The sequence below is a fragment of the Alternaria infectoria genome (genome assembly GCF_024043175.1).
Source record: "Alternaria infectoria strain BMP 0036 chromosome Unknown scaffold_6, whole genome shotgun sequence".
Lineage (NCBI taxonomy): Eukaryota > Fungi > Ascomycota > Dothideomycetes > Pleosporales > Pleosporaceae > Alternaria > Alternaria infectoria.
In genome coordinates, this window is record NW_026250695.1 from 83,056 (window position 1) to 101,410 (window position 18,355).

At 53.0% G+C, this 18,355-nt stretch overlaps 7 protein-coding genes across 7 annotated transcripts; 4 read left to right on the plus strand and 3 right to left on the minus strand.

Annotated features, from left to right (window-relative positions):
* Positions 1–1,796: 1,796 nt before the first annotated feature.
* On the minus strand, positions 1,797–2,955 carry J4E92_004314 (uncharacterized protein; the record flags this gene model as incomplete). Its single annotated transcript, XM_051495704.1, has 4 exons — positions 1,797–1,994; positions 2,055–2,621; positions 2,686–2,846; positions 2,898–2,955. 4 exons carry the CDS (start codon positions 2,953–2,955, stop codon positions 1,797–1,799), a joined length of 984 nt encoding a protein of 327 aa, XP_051353544.1.
* Positions 2,956–3,739: 784 nt separating this feature from the next.
* Positions 3,740–4,487, minus strand: J4E92_004315 (uncharacterized protein; the record flags this gene model as incomplete). Its single annotated transcript, XM_051495705.1, has 4 exons — positions 3,740–3,831; positions 3,881–4,084; positions 4,133–4,252; positions 4,310–4,487. 4 exons carry the CDS (start codon positions 4,485–4,487, stop codon positions 3,740–3,742), a joined length of 594 nt encoding a protein of 197 aa, XP_051353545.1.
* A 482-nt stretch (positions 4,488–4,969) lies between these two features.
* On the plus strand, positions 4,970–8,958 carry J4E92_004316 (uncharacterized protein; the record flags this gene model as incomplete). Its single annotated transcript, XM_051495706.1, has 6 exons — positions 4,970–4,979; positions 5,030–6,001; positions 6,058–6,112; positions 6,167–6,650; positions 6,717–7,260; positions 7,307–8,958. 6 exons carry the CDS (start codon positions 4,970–4,972, stop codon positions 8,956–8,958), a joined length of 3,717 nt encoding a protein of 1,238 aa, XP_051353546.1.
* Positions 8,959–9,340: 382 nt separating this feature from the next.
* Positions 9,341–10,753, minus strand: J4E92_004317 (uncharacterized protein; the record flags this gene model as incomplete). Its single annotated transcript, XM_051495707.1, has 1 exon — positions 9,341–10,753. One exon carries the CDS (start codon positions 10,751–10,753, stop codon positions 9,341–9,343), a length of 1,413 nt encoding a protein of 470 aa, XP_051353547.1.
* A 2,851-nt stretch (positions 10,754–13,604) lies between these two features.
* J4E92_004318 (uncharacterized protein) lies at positions 13,605–14,250 on the plus strand (the record flags this gene model as incomplete). The annotated part of the gene is made up of 2 exons (XM_051495708.1): positions 13,605–13,842; positions 13,895–14,250. The coding sequence occupies 2 exons, from the start codon at positions 13,605–13,607 to the stop codon at positions 14,248–14,250; spliced, it is 594 nt and encodes a 197-aa protein (XP_051353548.1).
* Positions 14,251–14,475: 225 nt separating this feature from the next.
* J4E92_004319 (uncharacterized protein) lies at positions 14,476–15,234 on the plus strand (the record flags this gene model as incomplete). The annotated part of the gene is made up of 3 exons (XM_051495709.1): positions 14,476–14,576; positions 14,628–14,993; positions 15,090–15,234. 3 exons carry the CDS (start codon positions 14,476–14,478, stop codon positions 15,232–15,234), a joined length of 612 nt encoding a protein of 203 aa, XP_051353549.1.
* Positions 15,235–16,107: 873 nt separating this feature from the next.
* J4E92_004320 (uncharacterized protein) lies at positions 16,108–18,282 on the plus strand (the record flags this gene model as incomplete). Its single annotated transcript, XM_051495710.1, has 3 exons — positions 16,108–16,424; positions 16,476–17,341; positions 17,390–18,282. The coding sequence occupies 3 exons, from the start codon at positions 16,108–16,110 to the stop codon at positions 18,280–18,282; spliced, it is 2,076 nt and encodes a 691-aa protein (XP_051353550.1).
* Between the last annotated feature and the right edge of the window lie 73 nt (positions 18,283–18,355).

Here is an 18,355-nt window from a genome sequence, read left to right on the forward strand (position 1 = left end):
CGCCTCCTAGCGTGAGTGTGGTGCTTCCATCAGGATCTCCAAGCACTGGAGTCACCATCGTCACAGATGTATTGCCTTCGACTGGAGCAAGCAGTGTCGTTGTGGTTCCTTCATCTACCAACACCAACGCCATTAGCAATTCATATCCCGCTTCATCAGCTGGGCCTAGTTCCATTGGCTCTTCAAGTGGATATGTCGCACCTCCGGGCAGCTCGCTGGTCTCATCACCCACTAACCCAGGTCCCGTGAACCCTGGTAGCTCAGCGGTCTCAAGCATGTCATACACCGGCTCTACTTTCCCAGCCAGCTCAGCAACTCCACCCGTCAGCAATACCGATGCAGTTCCTACGTCCATAGGTACCACCTTGTCAGGGCCAAGCTCTGGTAACCCAGCCACTCCTTCAACACCAGGCTACGTACCGTCCGGCTCATCCGCGCCACCGAGCAGCAATACGGATTATGTGCCCACGTCTCCGGGAGCCGCCTCCACCGGCTCAATGTCGAGTGGCTATGTCGTGCCGCCAGCTATCTCAGCTGGGTTATCAAGCTCTATCACAGATGCCGTACCGACTTCCATCACAGTTTCATCGCCCGCAAGTCCATACCCAAGTGGACCAACAGTGTCATCGAGCTACTCGGCTACCCCATCTCGCCCTGCTGGACCGTCTTCCAGTGGATACCTCGTGCCATCAGGTAGCTCAACTGCACTGACAAGGTCCAACACGGATGCTGTACCTACTTCTCTTACAGCTTCTTACCCGGGTGCCAGCTCTGCTATACCCTCTGGAAGCCCTTCAGTCGGACCTTCATCAAGCAACTACTTTGCCCCACCTGGAAGCTCTATCGAAGCTGCTCCGACATACACAGGCGGAGAGTCTACGTCTTCTACCGCCACAGGGTCCTCGGGTACCGCCCCTGGCACGTACTCAGCGTCATGGTCTACTACTCCTGGTTATCCAAGCCCCTCGCCCACAACAGGTCCTGTATCCACGGTCATCGATAGCACTATTAGGATTACGAGCTATCAGACACAGACTCTCATTTCGTACATCACGGCAGGACCTTCAGACGTGCCTGGCAATGACACCAACACCAACACGAATACGCAAGCTATCCCGACCAGCGTCCCTTCAGGTATCTCTGGTGGTCCCTCCGGATCTGGGTACGTCTTACTGATTCTTCATACTTTCTACATTCACTGACCGGTCTTTGCAGTTATCCCTACCCATCTGGCGGCATCAACGGCACGATTGTTGCCCCCTACCCCAGCTACATCGAAGTGCCCATCAACACCGGCCATATCGTCGGTGCCGGAAAGAGTTCCCTCGCGGCTATTGTCGTCGCTCTCGTCTTCGCTCACTTCGCATAAGCCAAAGCGTGGTTCTCTCATCGGTCTCTTTCTGTCGTGAAGGAGATGCGCTGTTGTTGAAGGAGGTCGACATGGTGAGACATTCTTGCATCGCGTATAGCGTTTAGCATGGAGCGCTCCAACTCTGTCCGCATACCTACACTGTGGGTCTGACGAGGTTAAGGGAAGTGGTATGATCTTTTTAGGGAGTGTTCTTTAAGCCAGACAGGGTTTTCCTCACATGTACTACCAGTTACACGGCCGCAACAGATCAGCATGCATGTAATATACAACACTTTTTACTTCGGCCATTAACAAAGCTCTTCCTTGCACTGTGATGTCTTCTCAGAATGTGTTATGATTGAAAGAAGCCAGAAAGCCGCAGTGGCTAGAGCGTACGCCAAGGTTGAGAGACCTGTTACATGGCTGTGTTGATGGTCGGTTTCCGTCACCGTACACTGAAGGCCTTCAGGGTATCATCCGGGCTCTCGATCTCGTCCCCGGGTATGCTCTCATTCCACGCGTCTTCAGAAATGCGCTCGGCTTCAGGTAGCAGACTGAAGTGCGGACTTGGCTCGGCCTTCAACCACTTGAAGTCGTCGATTTGATCCCACTGATTTGGCGATTGTTCGATCTCCGATGTCGTCTATACGGTCGTTAGCGAAATTTACACTGCAAATACTGCAAGTACTAAGAGAGGACTAACATATACACCAGGCAACGGCGCAAACCTCAGGCCCTCACAGTCCTCAAAGATCGGCCGACTCGTACTATGTAGATATACATCCACGTTCTTGCTCCCATGCATGCGAAACTGTCGACAAGCCGTCACTATGATGCTGTTGGAGACATCGGTGATGTGTATTGCGCCTGCGACTTGGCCGGTTATTATGAGCGACGAGCTTATGGAGCGGAGGTAGAGGGCGGCAAAGGGCGCGTTGGCTTTCGTTGGAGCACTGAGATCGACGATGCAGTGGGTGAGGTGGGACACTGTCGGTGAACTTGTTTCGTGGGGAGATGAAGGGAGGGTTATACGGGCGTGGGATTTCCAGGAGAGCGCTGACGGAGAAGAGTCGTATTGCGTTGTGTCGTGCTGCTGTTGTTGCTGTGATGGTGGTGTTTGTTCCGATGTGGAGGACGGTTTCGCGCTCGATGCATCAAGTGCAGCGTCTGGTTTCGCGATGTCCTTCCTCCTGTTCTTGAAACTGAACTTCTTGGGTGGATCGAAGCTATTCCTCACTTCTGACAACTTCTCGCTCAAACGCTTGATCGTCTACACTTTCTTGTCAGCCTCCCATCCCCTATTAAAGCTGCATTTCTTTTGGCATATGACGCACCTCGCTGTACGTCCGTTGATCGTAAGCCGGAAGATAGCTCGAGGCGTCCTGGACATCGAGGGCTACTCGGTTTATGCCTGCGAGGCAGTTGTCTATTGCTTCGTTGCGCTCGCCACCGGATGTGGATACGGAGGAGAGGTTCTCGATTTGCGCGCGAAGTGCTGAGTGTGTTAGTCAAGGCGCATGCTGTGGTGGATATGTGGGAGACGGACTTGCGACATCTTGGTTGAATTGGCGGTAGAAGGTTTCTTTGAGGTTGGATTCGGCCATTGCGCGTCAAATCTCGTCGCGATGATGAGGCTGATATAGGTTCGTGGTATAAGCTCGGAGATATTCGTCTTTTACTATGGGCGGAGCCACGAGTGTCTTCGGTGAGATGTTCACGCGTCGGTGGGTTGGTTAGTGGGGTTGAGAGAGACGCGCATGGTGCGCGCGAAAAACCGCAACATGGTGAAGACCAGTAAAGTACAGGAACTACGATCCTGGTTAACCGTCTGGCAATGCAACAGGTCAATAATGTTGAAGCTTTCGTGTTATCGATCCCAATTATGGATGGATATAAATTGACGGTCGAAAGACGCGACATCATCGAATTGGTGGGATGCACGCTACCCCGCATTTCACCAATAGCGTCGCGTGTATTGTCAGATGTATGTATATTCGAGGCATGGCTGTTGTGAGAACTAGATGTCTCAAACTGAAGGGATTTGAGGATCGTCATAAGCTCTCTGCACATCGCGTAAGAACTCTTGTCCAATGCCCAATACCAGTCGGCCTGCAGCAGAAGCGATGAGATGGTTTTCATCATCAGGCGCAACTATGAGAGAGTCCTCCCCGAGCTCAGCATTCTAGATTGCGGTCTTCTGATAGTAGAAACCAACAATCGATGCTGTCTGAAGCAAACTAGGATGGGAAGACTGATCCTATCCATTGAGCTTAGGGGCGAAGAATAGTCTTGATAAAGTCTTCGATTGTTGAGATATATACACGAGCCAGAGGCGGCTCAGGTTTTGTGGTGTTTGCTGTTGTGACTCCAAGGAAATGTGTAATGCTTCTAAGCGGCTTCTTGCGCTGCCTTGACGTCGACGCCGTACTTTTCCAACAGTCGTTGCCGCCTCCTCTCCTCGTATCCGGGACCGTAGATTCCTGATAAAGTCAGCTTCGGCAAGATTGCCCTGGCATTTATTTGACATACCTCGTCCCTCGCCCAATTGCTGCAGAGTCTCGGACATTGGCCGCCTGCGCACCTTCTTCAACTCTTCCCTGCGCTCAACCTCGCCATCGTCGTCGACCTGGTCGCGAATGTCTCCAATACCGCGCATTCCAGCAGTGTAACGGTAGGCAGTGAGGACCGTGGAGAAGCATACTCCGGCACCGAGCATGAATGGAAGGCTTCGCCCTGTGAGGTGTTAGTACCGGCGTATGTATTGGTCCTGAGCATGCGTACTGGCAACACCGACACCGCATCCAGCCACGAAACCGGCAACTGCCTCGCTGTAGCAGTCATCCTTTTGTCGCAGGTTGCTGGTCGCGTCCAGTGTGAATTGGTAGGCGGCTCCCACACCGGCTACACGTCAATTAGCTTCGTCCTAATGCATTTTCCTGCGATTGACCTGGTACGGACCGTATAGCGCGATTATGCCTCCCGACCGGGTGAGGATGCCCATGGCTCCGACATTCTGCTTCCGGAGAGTGTTCTGGACACCGGCAATGATGGCGCCGGCGGCCGTGGTCTGCAGCGTCGTGTTCGCAGTGTTGGAGAGAGCGTCCCGCGGGTGGTAGGTGACGTATTGGTCGGCCATGGCGGGCGAATTGGGCGTGGGTGTCGTCTTGGGAGCTCTATGGACGTTGTTGAAGTCGGCAGCGGGAAGATGCGCCAGACCATAAGCGTCTTGGCGCTCAGGGCTCAAGCGGCGGGCGGGCACTGGCTGCATCATCGCGCGCCGCGTCGTCGAGCTGTCGCAGTGAATGCCGCGAGCCCGTGTGCCTCGCCGCTTGTACCGTTGCGGTCTTGTGTTTTCTTGTGCGTAGTCGTTGCATGCGTCAGGGCTATTCACGTGGGCTAGCTGTCTTGTTCTTCCTGAATCTAGCACTGTAGTGCTTCTACTAGGCGGTCGCCGCCCACGATGCTCTGTCTGTAAACGCTTCAATCACACAGTAGCGACTACTCCCGTCTTCGCCCTTCTCCACCCATCTCTCCGTGCATGTTGTGCTGCCAGTAAACCCACCATTCTGTCATCCATAGTATAAGCCACACTATTGCTCCCCACCGCGCACAGCAGCTATGGCGCCTGGTACTTTGTCCACCCTCGTCCCACCAGCGTGTGCTAACCACGACTCGCAGGCAAGACGGCGCCGCGGCTACTCCAGGACCTCTTCACATACGATCCGCGACACGAAGAACGGGCCGGCCGGAACTTGTTGACAAGTGCCCCGCCGCAACATGACAGCAAAGCCCCAGCAGTCGCCGCCGTACCCTTCAGGAACTGCCGCCACATCTTCTTCACCAAGCCTGAACAGTCGCTGTTGCCGGTTGCAGGCGAAGACGCAACCCCGAATACCACATACAAGGTCGCCTCATACTGCAACAAGTGTCGCTGGCATGTCGATGTGCGTGTCGACCACCGCACCGATGCCACCAAGATCAAGTCGTGTGGGAAGGGCAACGAGGACTATGCCTTGCACCACTTCCTCTACGAAGGAGAAGACAACTCGAGTGGCACCGGTGGAATCGAGGCTCAGCTGCGCCCGCGCACCTACACTTTCCGCTGCACTGCGCCCGAGTGCTCAGTCAGGGTACGCATTAGCATGAAGCCGCCATGCTTCTCGGAGCAGGACATTGTCACTTTGACCGACCAGGCCCAGCTCAGGAGACGATGGGAAGCAGCGAAACAGATCGCCGGCGACCGGGCAGACGCAAACATGGCGCGGAAGGTCGATGCTCCCGATTACCTGAACACATACCTACAAGATTCGTTGAAGCCCGCGAAGGGCAAGGCGCGCATCCCATTGTTGAACAAGAAGTTTCTCAAGACCTTCGGTAGGGACTGCGACTCGATATTACGGCGCCTGGGCTTCGAGAACCGCCAGGAAGAGGAAGAGGATGCCATCGTAGAAGTCTGGTATCTCCCTAGGCCCGATGAAGCGGCATCTCCTCTCGAATCGACGCTGCGCAACAAGATCGAGGACGCTCGCTACGAGCTGAACACATTAATACTTAGCATGCCGGAGAATGAACGAGTGGGCTGCAGACACCAGCCCATGTATCCCACACCGTCCCGAGTCGATATGGAGAGAGCGTTAGCATGCGCGGATTGTATGTCCATATACGCCCCGCTTGTTACACAATGTGGACACTGACAAGCTGCACAGACGCTAAGGCGAAGGGACGGGAGACACGCAGTACAAACCACGAAGAAGATCACCCGTATGTGCCCCGCTTTCACCTTCACCGGCGTTCCTGCTTACTGACGACATGTAGTTACTACGCTAGTCTAGGCGCCGTCGGTGACTTCGACGACGCTTTAATCCTGTTCGCCTTCTCTCGACAAGGCGCTGTCGATATCGAGAACAAGGCTTACTACTTCGAATGCTTGCAGGATCTCGCCGCCGGTCGCCAAAGTGAGATGCTTCAGATGCAGGTTGCTTTGTTGGCCTCACAGGGTCTCACTAGCAAACGCGATACCGAGCGTGCCTACCAGTACTTTGGGATTGATCCAACCCACGCAAACGTGATAGGCGACGATCATATCATAGGATGTTTCCGGTCGCGGCTAGCCGATGTCAGCGTTATACAGGCTGAGGAGGCACGAAAGCAACTGCGAGTTCTCGGAGACGTGCGTGACAGCGACAGGATACGGTCAGAGGCTTCTGGGTCTATCGAGACGTACGAGCAGGCCATGGCGTTCTTCGATCTTGAGCTTGGTGTAGCCGACGATTTCATCCCGACCATGTATTCGCTAAAGGTACCGTGCACGTCGGGTTCCGACATGACTTGTTTGTTGTTCTGACGATTGCTAACACTCAAATAGACTCAGGACAGCCCCGCAAGCATAGAAACCGCAAGGAAAGCCCTGGATATCATAGCAGATGCGCGCAACAGCGAACGACTGCGACAGTTCGCCAAATTCGGGGCAATGAGCGAGCCTGAAATGGACCTCGGTGAAGCCTACGCCCTTTTCCAGCAACCAGACAGGACCGTCAAGCTCGAACTTGCAGTTTTGGGCTCTCTAGTCAGCACTTACGATATTGGCTCCAGCGAACGAGCGCGCATGGAGACAGCGTATAAACTTATCGAGAACGACCAGTCACAGAGGTTTGGCGACAACCACGTCAACCCCTCCCCAGCCAGAAGGAACAAATACCCCCTCGATTCATGGCCGGTTGGGCTCCGCAATATCGGTAATACCTGCTATCTCAACAGCGTTCTCCAATTCCTGTTCACCATCAAGCCCTTGAGAGATCTCATTCTTAATTGCGAGAAATACCTACAAGATCTCTCTCCAGAAAGCTTGAAAAACAAGAAAGTTGGGCGCATGTGGGTCACAGCCGAAAGGGTTTTGACGGCACAGAAGTGTCAGTATGTCTTTCGTTACTTGAGATCGATGCTAACCTCGCGTAGTCGTCCGGGAGTTGCGGACTTTGTTTGAGCGCATGATCACCGCATCCACAGACACGGTACAGCCTGCCATAGACCTCGCTTCACTCGCACTATGCAAATCAGACAATCCCGCGGATCCAGTGGAGTCACCACCAGTAAACACTACCGACGGCGCAGGCTTGGGCACGATTGATGGAGCTGCGGTTAGTGGACCGATGCTTCCACCTGCTGTGATGCAGTCCGCTCCTGCAGAAGCTCCAGCCGGCTCAGCCGTGACTGGCGACAACACAAATCCTACAGACTCGGTCATGGAGAATGCTGATGCGGCGCCGATTACACCTGCTGATTCTGTCATGAACGACGACGTTGCAGCAGGCAAGAGCGAGGGCGATGTGCCTGCCCCACCAACACGGCCTCCGCCAATCCCACCACGGGCAGACCCTAAACCGGCCATCAAGCCTGCTGTCCAATCGATATCGAGAATTGGTAGGATTGAGGAGAGCGCTCGACAACAGGATGCAGCAGAAGTCATGTCGAACATATTTGATCTCATTTCCTGTGCCATAACAGGTGACAGCATTCTGCGCGAAGGTGAGCAAGGAGACGCCATCAAGAACCTGTTCTTCGGCGACGTCACCACAGTAATGGAAAAGTCAGACGGTGTGCAGAAGGTTCAAGAGCTTCGAGACCATTTTCTTGTCGCCACTGGACAACGAGACCGCTCACTCTATGCCACCCTGGACGAAGACTTCGGTTTGGGTGAGATAGCGGATGGTGGCGGTATGCGATACGATTACGTTGAAAAGGCTGCGCCCATCCAGATCATAAACGTGAAGCGGCTACAGTTCAAGGAGGGCAAGCCTGTATACGACCACTCGCACATCGGCCTGGAGAAAACGATGTATATGGATCGTTACTTGGCGAGAACACCGACACTAAGCGAAGCGCGGCTGCTAGAGCTTCGCAAAGCGCAATGGGCAAAACAGAAAGAGTTGCGAGAGCTAGATGCTAAGAGGACAAAGCTACAGACAACAGGCATTGAGGGCTTGAACCTCCCTGAATGTCTAGAGGCAACGAGCGACTTTGTCAACAGTCTGGCCACAGAGAAGTCAGAGCATGAACAACCGAGTTCGTCACAGGACTTCCTCCCGACTCCACCTCCAGAACTCTCTGATACGCTCCACACCCGTGCCGCCGACCTCGCTGCCGATCTGTCAGGCATCGACGACCAGATAACATTGCTGGAATCCAAAATCGACACAGTCTTCGAGGACTGCAACTCCGTGCCCTACCGTCTCCATGCTGTCTTTACCCACCGCGGTGACGTCAGAAGTGGTCATTACTGGATTTACATCTACGACTTCCACAAGGACGAGTGGAGAGTCTACAACGACGAGAATGTAGATCAAGTCGAGCAGGAGAGCGTAGTGCTCGACAAGGAGGAGGCACACCGCCCGAAGGTCAGCACAGGTGTCGTGTACATAAGAGCCGATCTTGTGGACGACTATACCGAGGCTGTGTGCCGCCAGCCTGAGAAGACCGAGGAGGATACCCAGAAGGATATTGAGATGAAGGATGTTACTTTCGACGACGATTCTAACGATGAGATGCCCGCGTTGGAGCCGGTAGACTTGAAGGATGTGCCTGTCATCGACGGAGTGGAGAAGGAGTAAGCTCTCTTCTATTCTGAGCCCCTGCTCCTATCTTCCTCTTTCCAAGTTACCGGTTGCTGATTAGACTCTTCTATTAGCATTACTCCTCCGGCAAAGAGAAAGGGGGTTCGATTGGAGTCTCCGCCCAAGAGGGGCAAAAACTATGAAGGCTTTGGACAGACCGATCAACCGGATGTGGGCCCGCGATGTGCGAGCCGACTTGAGCTACGTTGAGCGTATGCTGTGATACTGATGAGTCGTGCTGACAAGCATCTTGGTATCGGTAATGAGGCATGAATAGAATACGGGTAATGCATAACGATGAGTTCGAACTCATATGGGGAATTCTCGTGATATCATACATCTATGTGATACATCCGTCGTCTTACTTGCATTGTGAAGCTCACACAGCCTGTCTCTTCCTCCCACCGCCCCTACGCCAATTCCACAGCGCCTCCTGAGCAAACGTGCGAGCAGTCAGATGACCCCTCTCCTTATTCGCCTCTTCCGTCAACGTCTCAATCACCCGCCCTTCTTCAACGCACTGCCAAAGTCCGCCTGCAATGGCACTGCCAACATCCTCTTCCACCCACTCCTCTCCATCCTCGTCTTCCTCCACCTCTGGGTTCTTGGCTACCTTAGCCGGCCCATCAGTCGTTTGTTCCGTGCTCTCAACACCGAATTCTCCTCTCCCCAGTCTGTATAGGATACGACCTAGTGTTTGGTATGCGATGCACCGTTGACTCGCGACTTTACTCCGCGCTGTAACTGCGAGTTCGGGGATGGTGTAGCCTGCTGCCTCGGGAGCTTCGGCATGGTGGTGAAGGCCCAGGTCGGTTGGTATTGATCGTGCGACGCTGGGCGCTAGCAAGTTGCCCGAGAAATCGAAGCGGAGTTCGGCAGGGTTGAGAGCGGTTTGCGAGGGGTGGTAGGGCGATTTTCTGTCTGATGGATCGATGGGCGACATCCATGATAGCGAGGAGGGGTCGTAGGGTAGCGTGGGAAAGTATTTCTCGTGGAGGTTCTTTAGGAATGAGGGGTCGTTTGGGTCGAGATCGGGTGGTTGTGGGGGTTGTGGGAAGTGTATTGAGTCGTTCGTATCGGGCATGGCTGTCGATGTGGTGTTGTCGTCTGACGGGGGTTGCGCGGTGGGTATCGAGGACGATGCTGGCTGTGACGGCATTTCGTTTTCGGATTCTGGTGCCGCGAAGGAGACTTTCTTCGTGCTTGGGGTCTTTGGCTGAGGTTCTGGCTTGGCTTCGTCAGTCGCCGGGGTAGCAGTAGCTGCTAGTGCTGGCGGCTCTGTATCAAAGTCCTGCTCGTTGCTCCCTTGGTCAATGTTGGACCGCATGAGCAGCTTCTGCAGCAATGCTGGATTGAGGCTTGACATGAGCTCTTGTCGCTCTTGCTCGATCTCCGCATCTGACATGGCTGCCAGCGTCTGCCTGTTCTCCTCATCTATTGCCCTTCGCTCCTCGTCCCTGTCCACCCCGAATGCACTCCGCGGCTTAGGCGCATCCTGCGTCACTGCTGGCGCTTTCGGTGGCGCGGTAGCTTGTTGTTCCTTTGCGGCGCGTTGTTGTTTGAATGCCGATACTCTGGGTACGCGTTTCTTGTGCGCGGGGAATCCATTCACATTCGGCTTGAACGAGGGCGCGACTGGAGGATTAGCTGGTGATGATTCGCGCTCTTGGATGTCGCCCACGAAAGTGGGGAATGATGGCATGGGGAGCTCATGCTGTTCTTCTTGGTCCAGCTTCTCGACGGCGCCGGTATCGAAGTTCAAGTTTACGCGCTCTCCTCTTTGGAACTCCATGTTGACGGTAACGTGGTGGTGTTGAGGCGGCGCAAATGTTCCTTCTCGAAACTTTGGACTGCCGCTGGACCCTTGTTTGCGGGGCGGCTGCTAGCGCGTTCTGATTGCCTTGCCTCGGGGCTTCTTTGATGTCCACGCGCGGGACTGAGCCTCCTACCCCACCACACTTCGAGCAGCAATGCCACGCATACATGCAGCAGATAGCATGAGAATAGCTATGGGCTTTTGACATAAGAAGGGCACGTCTCCCTATTCTAGACGTCATAGATATTGCGCCGCCTCTGCCGAAACGCTAACATCATGAACGCCATTGCCTCTGCACGAAATACCGATCTTCCAAGGGAATCGAGAGTTCCGACTCTCTGTATGCAATGCAAAAACTTGGCACCTCGTCTTACTGTTCCAGTTGGTGTCTGCAACGAGAGGCTAGTGGTCAGGAACGGTTCCAAGTGCCCGCTGTGTCTATTCTTTGCTGCTATAATACACGGAAAGTGTTCGTCATCTACCGTTAGGACATCAGCCCGTTTTCGGCTCTTGGACTATCAAGGACCTTCAACAGTTGGAGGACCTCGCGATTTCTCGTTCCGGAACTACTACGTCCAATCAGAGGATTCCACTGTCTCCCGCTTCATTCTCCCAGAGTCCGGACATGAGAACCTGCGATTCCGTACACTACCGAAGAACCTCATTGACTATCCTTTGCTACGTAAGTGGATTACGCACTGTAAGACCTACCATGGAGATGCATGTTCCCATCAAGGCAAGACTTCTCAGCTATGGGCTCCAGGAAGAACTGCACTCAAAGTCATCGACTGCAGGGCATCCAAGATAATCGTGGCACTTCCAGGTGCGGAGTATGTTGCACTTAGCTACGTTTGGGGTAAACCATCAGTTTCCAATAAACATGACAGTGTCCTTGGCTGTGGCACTGCTACGGAGAGCTTGTTGAATCTGCCAGAAACGATCAAGGATGCAATGAAGGTCACCCTTAAGCTTGGCTACCGATATCTGTGGTGCGATAAGTGCGTAGGATTCACGTCAGAAGAACATGTTGGACATATGCTGACTATGACCGCCAAGATATTGTTTCGACCAGCAGTCGGATCCGCATCAGCTACAAAGCCAGCTATCTATGATGGCCATGATCTATTCGGCGGCAGCAGTGACCATCGTTGCTGCAGCTGGTGACCACTCCGATCATGGACTACCCGGTGTTGGTGGTCGAAGTCGGACTACGCCTCCTTCCATTCAATTGAATGGCACGACATGGGTAGCAGGGCTAGACGACTTCAAAACACCCATTCGCGAATCACCTTGGTCCCAAAGAGCTTGGTGAGTTACCTTGTCTATACGTGTTCATCAGTACTGACCATTAACTCTTACCGTGCAGGACGTATCAAGAGGAGTTTTACTCACGCCTGCAGCTCATCTTCACTGAGGAGCAGGTTGTCTTCGAGTGCAACACAATGAGCTGTTTCGAATCAGTCACCACGGAAAACTCATCTGGCTCAGCAGAGTTGTTTAGCGGGCGGAGCAGTGCCTATATACGAAGCACTTGGGACGATCCTTTCCACGAGCATATCGTACGCTATACAAAACGAGCATTGAGCTATCAATCGGACGTTCTAAACGCAATGAGTGGCCTCTTCCAGTCGTTCTCTACGCAAGACAACCCGTGTTATCAGTATTGGGGCATACCGTATACCATGACTGCCTGTACCGAGATCCAATCCAGGTCTAGGATGTGGTCTCATCTTTGGGCTCACGGGGTTCAATGTGATGATGTGAAACATCAGCTCAATGCTGCGTTTTGCCGGGAACTATGCTGGGTCGTCAATCCGGAAACATCCACGAAAATTACCCGGCGAGAAGGCTTTCCTAGCTGGTCCTGGGCGGGCTGGATCGCTCCTGTTTTGTGGCCATGCACATCCCCATTGACCTGGGACAATATACTGCCAGTGGAACTCCATGTAGTGAAGTTTGATGGAACAGATGAACCTCTGACGGAAGAAATGGTGAAGATGGCTTTCGAGAATGACGGTAATCTTGCGCTCGATTACACTTATCAGTTGCGCATAGTTGCTGAGGTTCTCTACCTTCGATTCGCCTACATCCCAACGAAACGGCGGCGTCATTCACACATCTTTGATCGTCCGACCAGCACATACAAAGACGCAATTTACGCAGCACGCGGTACTATTGAGATGATCTCCGGCTCTGGCGAGCGCAGTTTTGAGGATCATGAATGGCTATTGGATGTCACGAGTGATGTCGACGATGAGTTACATTACTCGCTCTGCAATCACCTATTCGCGGGCATAGTCATATGCAAAGATTACGTTCTGGTTACGCGTACTAGAGACGGAATGACGGAGCGCATAGGGGTCATGTCTGTCCGCAGCGTAGATTCCGGCGAAAGGACTGAGCTACATCCTCGCCTGTGCTTTCCCGGTAGTCGCCGAGATATCATTCTGGGATGATAAACTTATCGAGAAGAATGCTCAGCCGAAAGTATTCCCAATCACATCTGTGTGTTCTTCCTTTTCATCAACGCCACTATCTAGTGTGACGCGTACTTTGGGTGTAGCTGAAAGCGCCACCCTTTTCCCAATAAGCAAATCAACATCTTCTCTAGGCGCGCTGCATGTAAAGTGTGCAGCATCCAGAGAAGAAGCACAGTATCCAACCAGCACCTGTTCTTAGGATTTCAAGGCCGCCAACTTACCCCACATGCCCCACATGTGGCTACTGAGACTAGTAAACTATAATGACATATAAGTAGTTATGAATGTCGGAGAGGTTGCTCAAGAGACGCAAGCTGTGGAAGAGGGTATAGTTCAACAACACAGTCATGGCGTCTTCCAGCGAAAACTATCCACGAGGACCATACGAGGTCGGCAAGCACATCGTTCCTCCTCCACGGCCAAGCTCACCATCAACTGCCGAGTACCGCCTCAATCATCTCATGACGCGTATCAAAGACCCAGAAAAGAGTTTGAAGTTCTATTGTGACTGTTTGGGCATGCACGTTGTGTTCATCTTCAATGCTGGTCCATTTACCATTTACTACCTAGGACCACGAGATAGTGGTAGGTACACACATTTACCCATAACTCCGACAGAATACTAAAATGTTTACAGGTATGTCCACCCTCGGTACCTCAAAGGGGTTACTAGAGCTGTACCACATCCCCGCAGACGCGTCTACGCCGTATACTTCTGGCAATGACTATTCTAATTCGGCGGGAATCGGCTTCGGTCACATTGGATTCACAGTACCCGACGTCGCTGAAGCACTGGAAAGGATCAAAAGCTTTGGCTACGAAGTCATCAAGCCGCTGGATGAGGCGAAAGAAGAGCAGATGGGTTTACCCGCGGAGGCTGTGGAAGGAAAGCACGGAACAGTACAAGACGGCTACAAGCATGTCTTCAAACAGCTCGCTTTCGTGAAGGATCCGGATGTAAGTGAACGCCAACTAGTGGAAGCAAATGCATGAGAGATACGGCATACTAACGGCTATCAGGGTTATTGGGTTGAGATCGTACCTCAGGTGATCAAGCCGCCGAGTGATTAGTGACAGGATCGAAGAGTTTGTCAAGCTAGATCTCACAAAGAAAACGCTATCCAACTCTAATACCGATAATTGTTCTCATCTTCCTCTTTTTCTTACGAAAGAGCTCTCTACTTGACTTAACAACCTTGCTGCCTTTCTACGAACACCATGTCAACGGAATCACAGAGAGCTTCAGACACATCTTCAGACACATCTTCACCCATAACTTCAGACACACCCGTCAAAGTACTAAGACTAGGTGTCGACGGGTCTAAGTCCTAACAGCCATTCGATTTATACCACTACTGACAGCATCCCAGATTCATTTCCTCGCCTCTCATCAAAGTTCTCGTTGGGCCTGAGTCTCAGCGTTCAGAACTGTTTGTTCACCAGTCCATCATAACGTCGCGATCCAAGTTCTTCGCCAACGCGCTTAGTGGCAGATGGAACAACTCTGACGCGAAGACTATCAATCTTTACGATCTAAACCCTGAGCTGAGATCAGAAGATGTTGAGCACTATTTGGAAGCCGTCTATACGAATCGCATCACGCTCAAGGATGACTCGAGCGTTCTTGAACGTATATGTCACGTATACGTGATAGCTGAATTGCTGCTCGATCTACACACTCGTAATCTGGCAACTCAGGCACTGTATGAGCAGATCTCCTTCCGTGAATCTTATGGGTACGTTGTTCACACAAACCCTGGCCCAGAGTGTATAAAGATTATCTACGAAGGTACAGTAGCTGGGGATCTAATGAGGGAGCTACTTGTTCATAGTTGGTGCGGTCTCGGACGCCATGGTTTACTTCAGTGCGATGATTTGCCCAAACGGTTCTTGAGTGAGCTAGCGACGGCTGCGTTGAAGGAGGAACACGGACCGTTGTTGTATCATTTGGACACATACCTCGAAGACAATTCATAAGCGCTTAGGGTGGTGATCGACCCCTCTCGGTCTTTGAGGTCCATGGAGGGACGGATGTCGTCATAGATGTTAGAAGGAATGTGAAAAAGCAACACCTCAACCAAAGTTCTCGACTGGCAGACAGTGTATGATCTTCACAATCATGCTGCAGGCGTGTTCAAGGCCCCGAGCAGAATGTCGGTATACCAACCATATCGACTTGAGATGAGACGATAAGCGTCAAACCAGCAGTACTAGGCGGAACGTGAAGAGACGCTAAGTCAGGTACCCGCCGCCGCTAGCTACCAGTGCGACTAAAAGGACCCTGCATCATCCCGCAACCTCTTAGATCAATACAGTTGAGTATGAGAACGATATCAATGCTCGAAAATAATATATTTTTCGTAGTTGCTACGGCCAGAACACGTACACGACTCGCGAGACATAGCGTCAGTATGCATGTGACACCCAGGATCCGGTTTTCCGTAAGCGAAAACGATCATTGCAAGGGTGCCAACCGGAGTTTCAGATCTGGGGAGTCGAGGTCGCTCCCTGGAGCATGTCTCCCTAACGGCCTCGCCCTACATGCTGTACGTTTCGTGAGATCCTTACGATCGCTCGTTAACCTCTGTAGTCCAAACACTGACTGGCGTTAGTGGACCGTCCCCGCGAGCGTTAGTCGCGCGTGCGATGCGAGTGAGTCGTCTTGGGGGAAAGGGGGTGGTAGTGGTTACGGCGCAATATGACGTCCCCCAAGACAAAATTCCAGGCTTGTAAAAGCCAATCCTCAGCCGCCAGACTGCATTGGGCCACGGCCGTTTCCAAGTCATAAAGACATGTTTATCGGGAATTGCCCTGGGGTTTGCGTTCCCCATCCTCAATTCCGTGGCCGCTATGGATTTACAGAGGTTGAAGACGCGTATCGCGCGCGCCAGAGGTGCCGGCGCGACATCTTCAGGCTCCGGCACGGGCGAGCTGCCTCCACAACAGTCTCAGGCACCCCACGATAACTCCAGCACGCATGCTGTTAAGGAAGGAATTCAGAGCGCCGAACCTGGGATGAATGCGCAGGACTTTGGAGCAGCCGCGGACCAACCAACACAACAACCTGTCATCGAGCCGCCTACCTCGTTAGAGTCATCCATCGATGCTGGCCAACATGTCCCCAAGCCCACCAGGGCAACCGATCCCTCGTCGCATGTCACGTACAGGTATGCTCTAAGCACGCAAATGAGGAGAGTGCGATGCTGACCTTTGTCAAGTACTCTTGCCGCGCAACGAGCAAGAAGCAGCTCCGCGCCGACCAAACCCCAGCAATACCCACGACGACCGCAAGTCGGCCGTCAAGCCAGTATCGGCATACGGCGTATGCCCTCATCCAACGCCCTAAGACAATCCGCACAGCAACCACAGGGTTCTATAATAAGAGCGAGCACGCCCTTGCCTGCGCTGGACGAGGAGGCAGAGCTGGGACAATTTTCCTCCGCCAACGGGAGCCAGAGTACCCTCAACAATCCAGAGCCGGACAGAAGTCGACTACGGAAGGTCAAGAGCGCGATACAGACTAGAATACCCTTTTGGGGCACGAAGGAAGAGGAGAAGTCGCCGACGACAAGCGCTCATGCTCCTGCAGCGGAAGACGACATGTCGTCCAACTACACCTCAGGCATGGTCGATGTGCTTGACACCATCGACCCTGAGGTCGCGACGCTTACATCCTTGACGAACATGCAGAACTCGCTATTCATTCCGAACCTACCATGGCTGAACCGCCGGCCCACTTACAACCTAAAGCGACGGAAGAGCGAGACCGACAGTCTGGAAGCGATCGAGCGCATACTGGAACCCGCTCGTGCTGCTCAGGCGGAGGCGGAGGCAGAAGCTCAGGCGGCCCAGGCGGCTCCCAGATTCCAGCGCTCGGCGACTGAGACCACGACGGCCACCATGATGACGATAGATTCGCAGCTTACTGAGTCGCGCTTCGCTGTTCTTCCTGAGGATACTGACTTGTCTGGGTGGAGCGTCGAGGACAAGAAGGAGGTGAACGACCACGTACGGCACATGCTCCACTCAAGACGCTCCAAGATGAAGCGTTCTCTCAAGGGATTCGGCATGTATGTCAGGAGACGTAAGTATCTGTACCGCTATACTCTTAACTGTTACTGACAATCCACAGCACTTGGCTTCCTAGTCACCCTCTACGCCTTCCTCATCACCGCATTCGGCTTGGCCTGGGTGCTCTTCCTCATCGGATGGGCTAATGTCGGTGGACAGCAGATCTACGTCGTCCACGTCATCGACAGTGTCCTTGTTGCTCTCTTCGCTGTTGTAGGAGACGGCCTAGCACCCTTCCGCTGTGTCGACACATACCACATGATCTACATTGCTCATTACCACCATTTCACATGGTCTCGCCGTAAGAAGGACATGCTTCCCGACCTCACCGATCATAATGACCTCCCTGCCGAGCACGCTCCCGTATCTGGACCACGCGCTATAGACCCAGCCGACCCTGAGAAACAGTGGGAATTCACCGTGTTGACGCCAAAGCAGCAAGAGAAGCTCGAACACCACCAAGCCAAATTCTGCAAATCGCACTCCTTTTACAAGCCCCACGAGACGGAGACCCATTATGCCTTCCCTCTCCGTTTCCTTGTCGCCATCGTCGTACTTCTAGACTGCCACTCTCTACTCCAGATATCCCTCGGCGCGTGCACATGGGGTATCTACTACAAGGTTCGTCCCTTTGCTATCACCACTGTTATCCTCTGCTGCTCTATCGCCTGCAATGCAACGGCCGGTCTATTGATCTGGTTGGGTGACAAGAGGACGAGGAAGAAGGACGTTGTCGAACGCATGAACAGGCAGGAATTGACTGGAGAAGCCATCAAAGAAGTAGAAAAGAAGAAGCAGAAGGAAAAGGAGAAGGAAAGCGAGGCCGAGTCTAGCGGTGCAGATGAGGGCAGGGAAAGAGAAAGGAGGAGGATTAGTCTGGATGCTTTCAGACCAGGGAAGAATGCGGAGAAGGAAAAGGAGAAGAAGCAGCAGAGCGAGAGTGCATACCCCTAGGAGGAAGTAATGGTGTTGCATAGTGTGTGACTGACATATTGTTGGCATTTTCATCTTGCATTTTTTCTTGGAA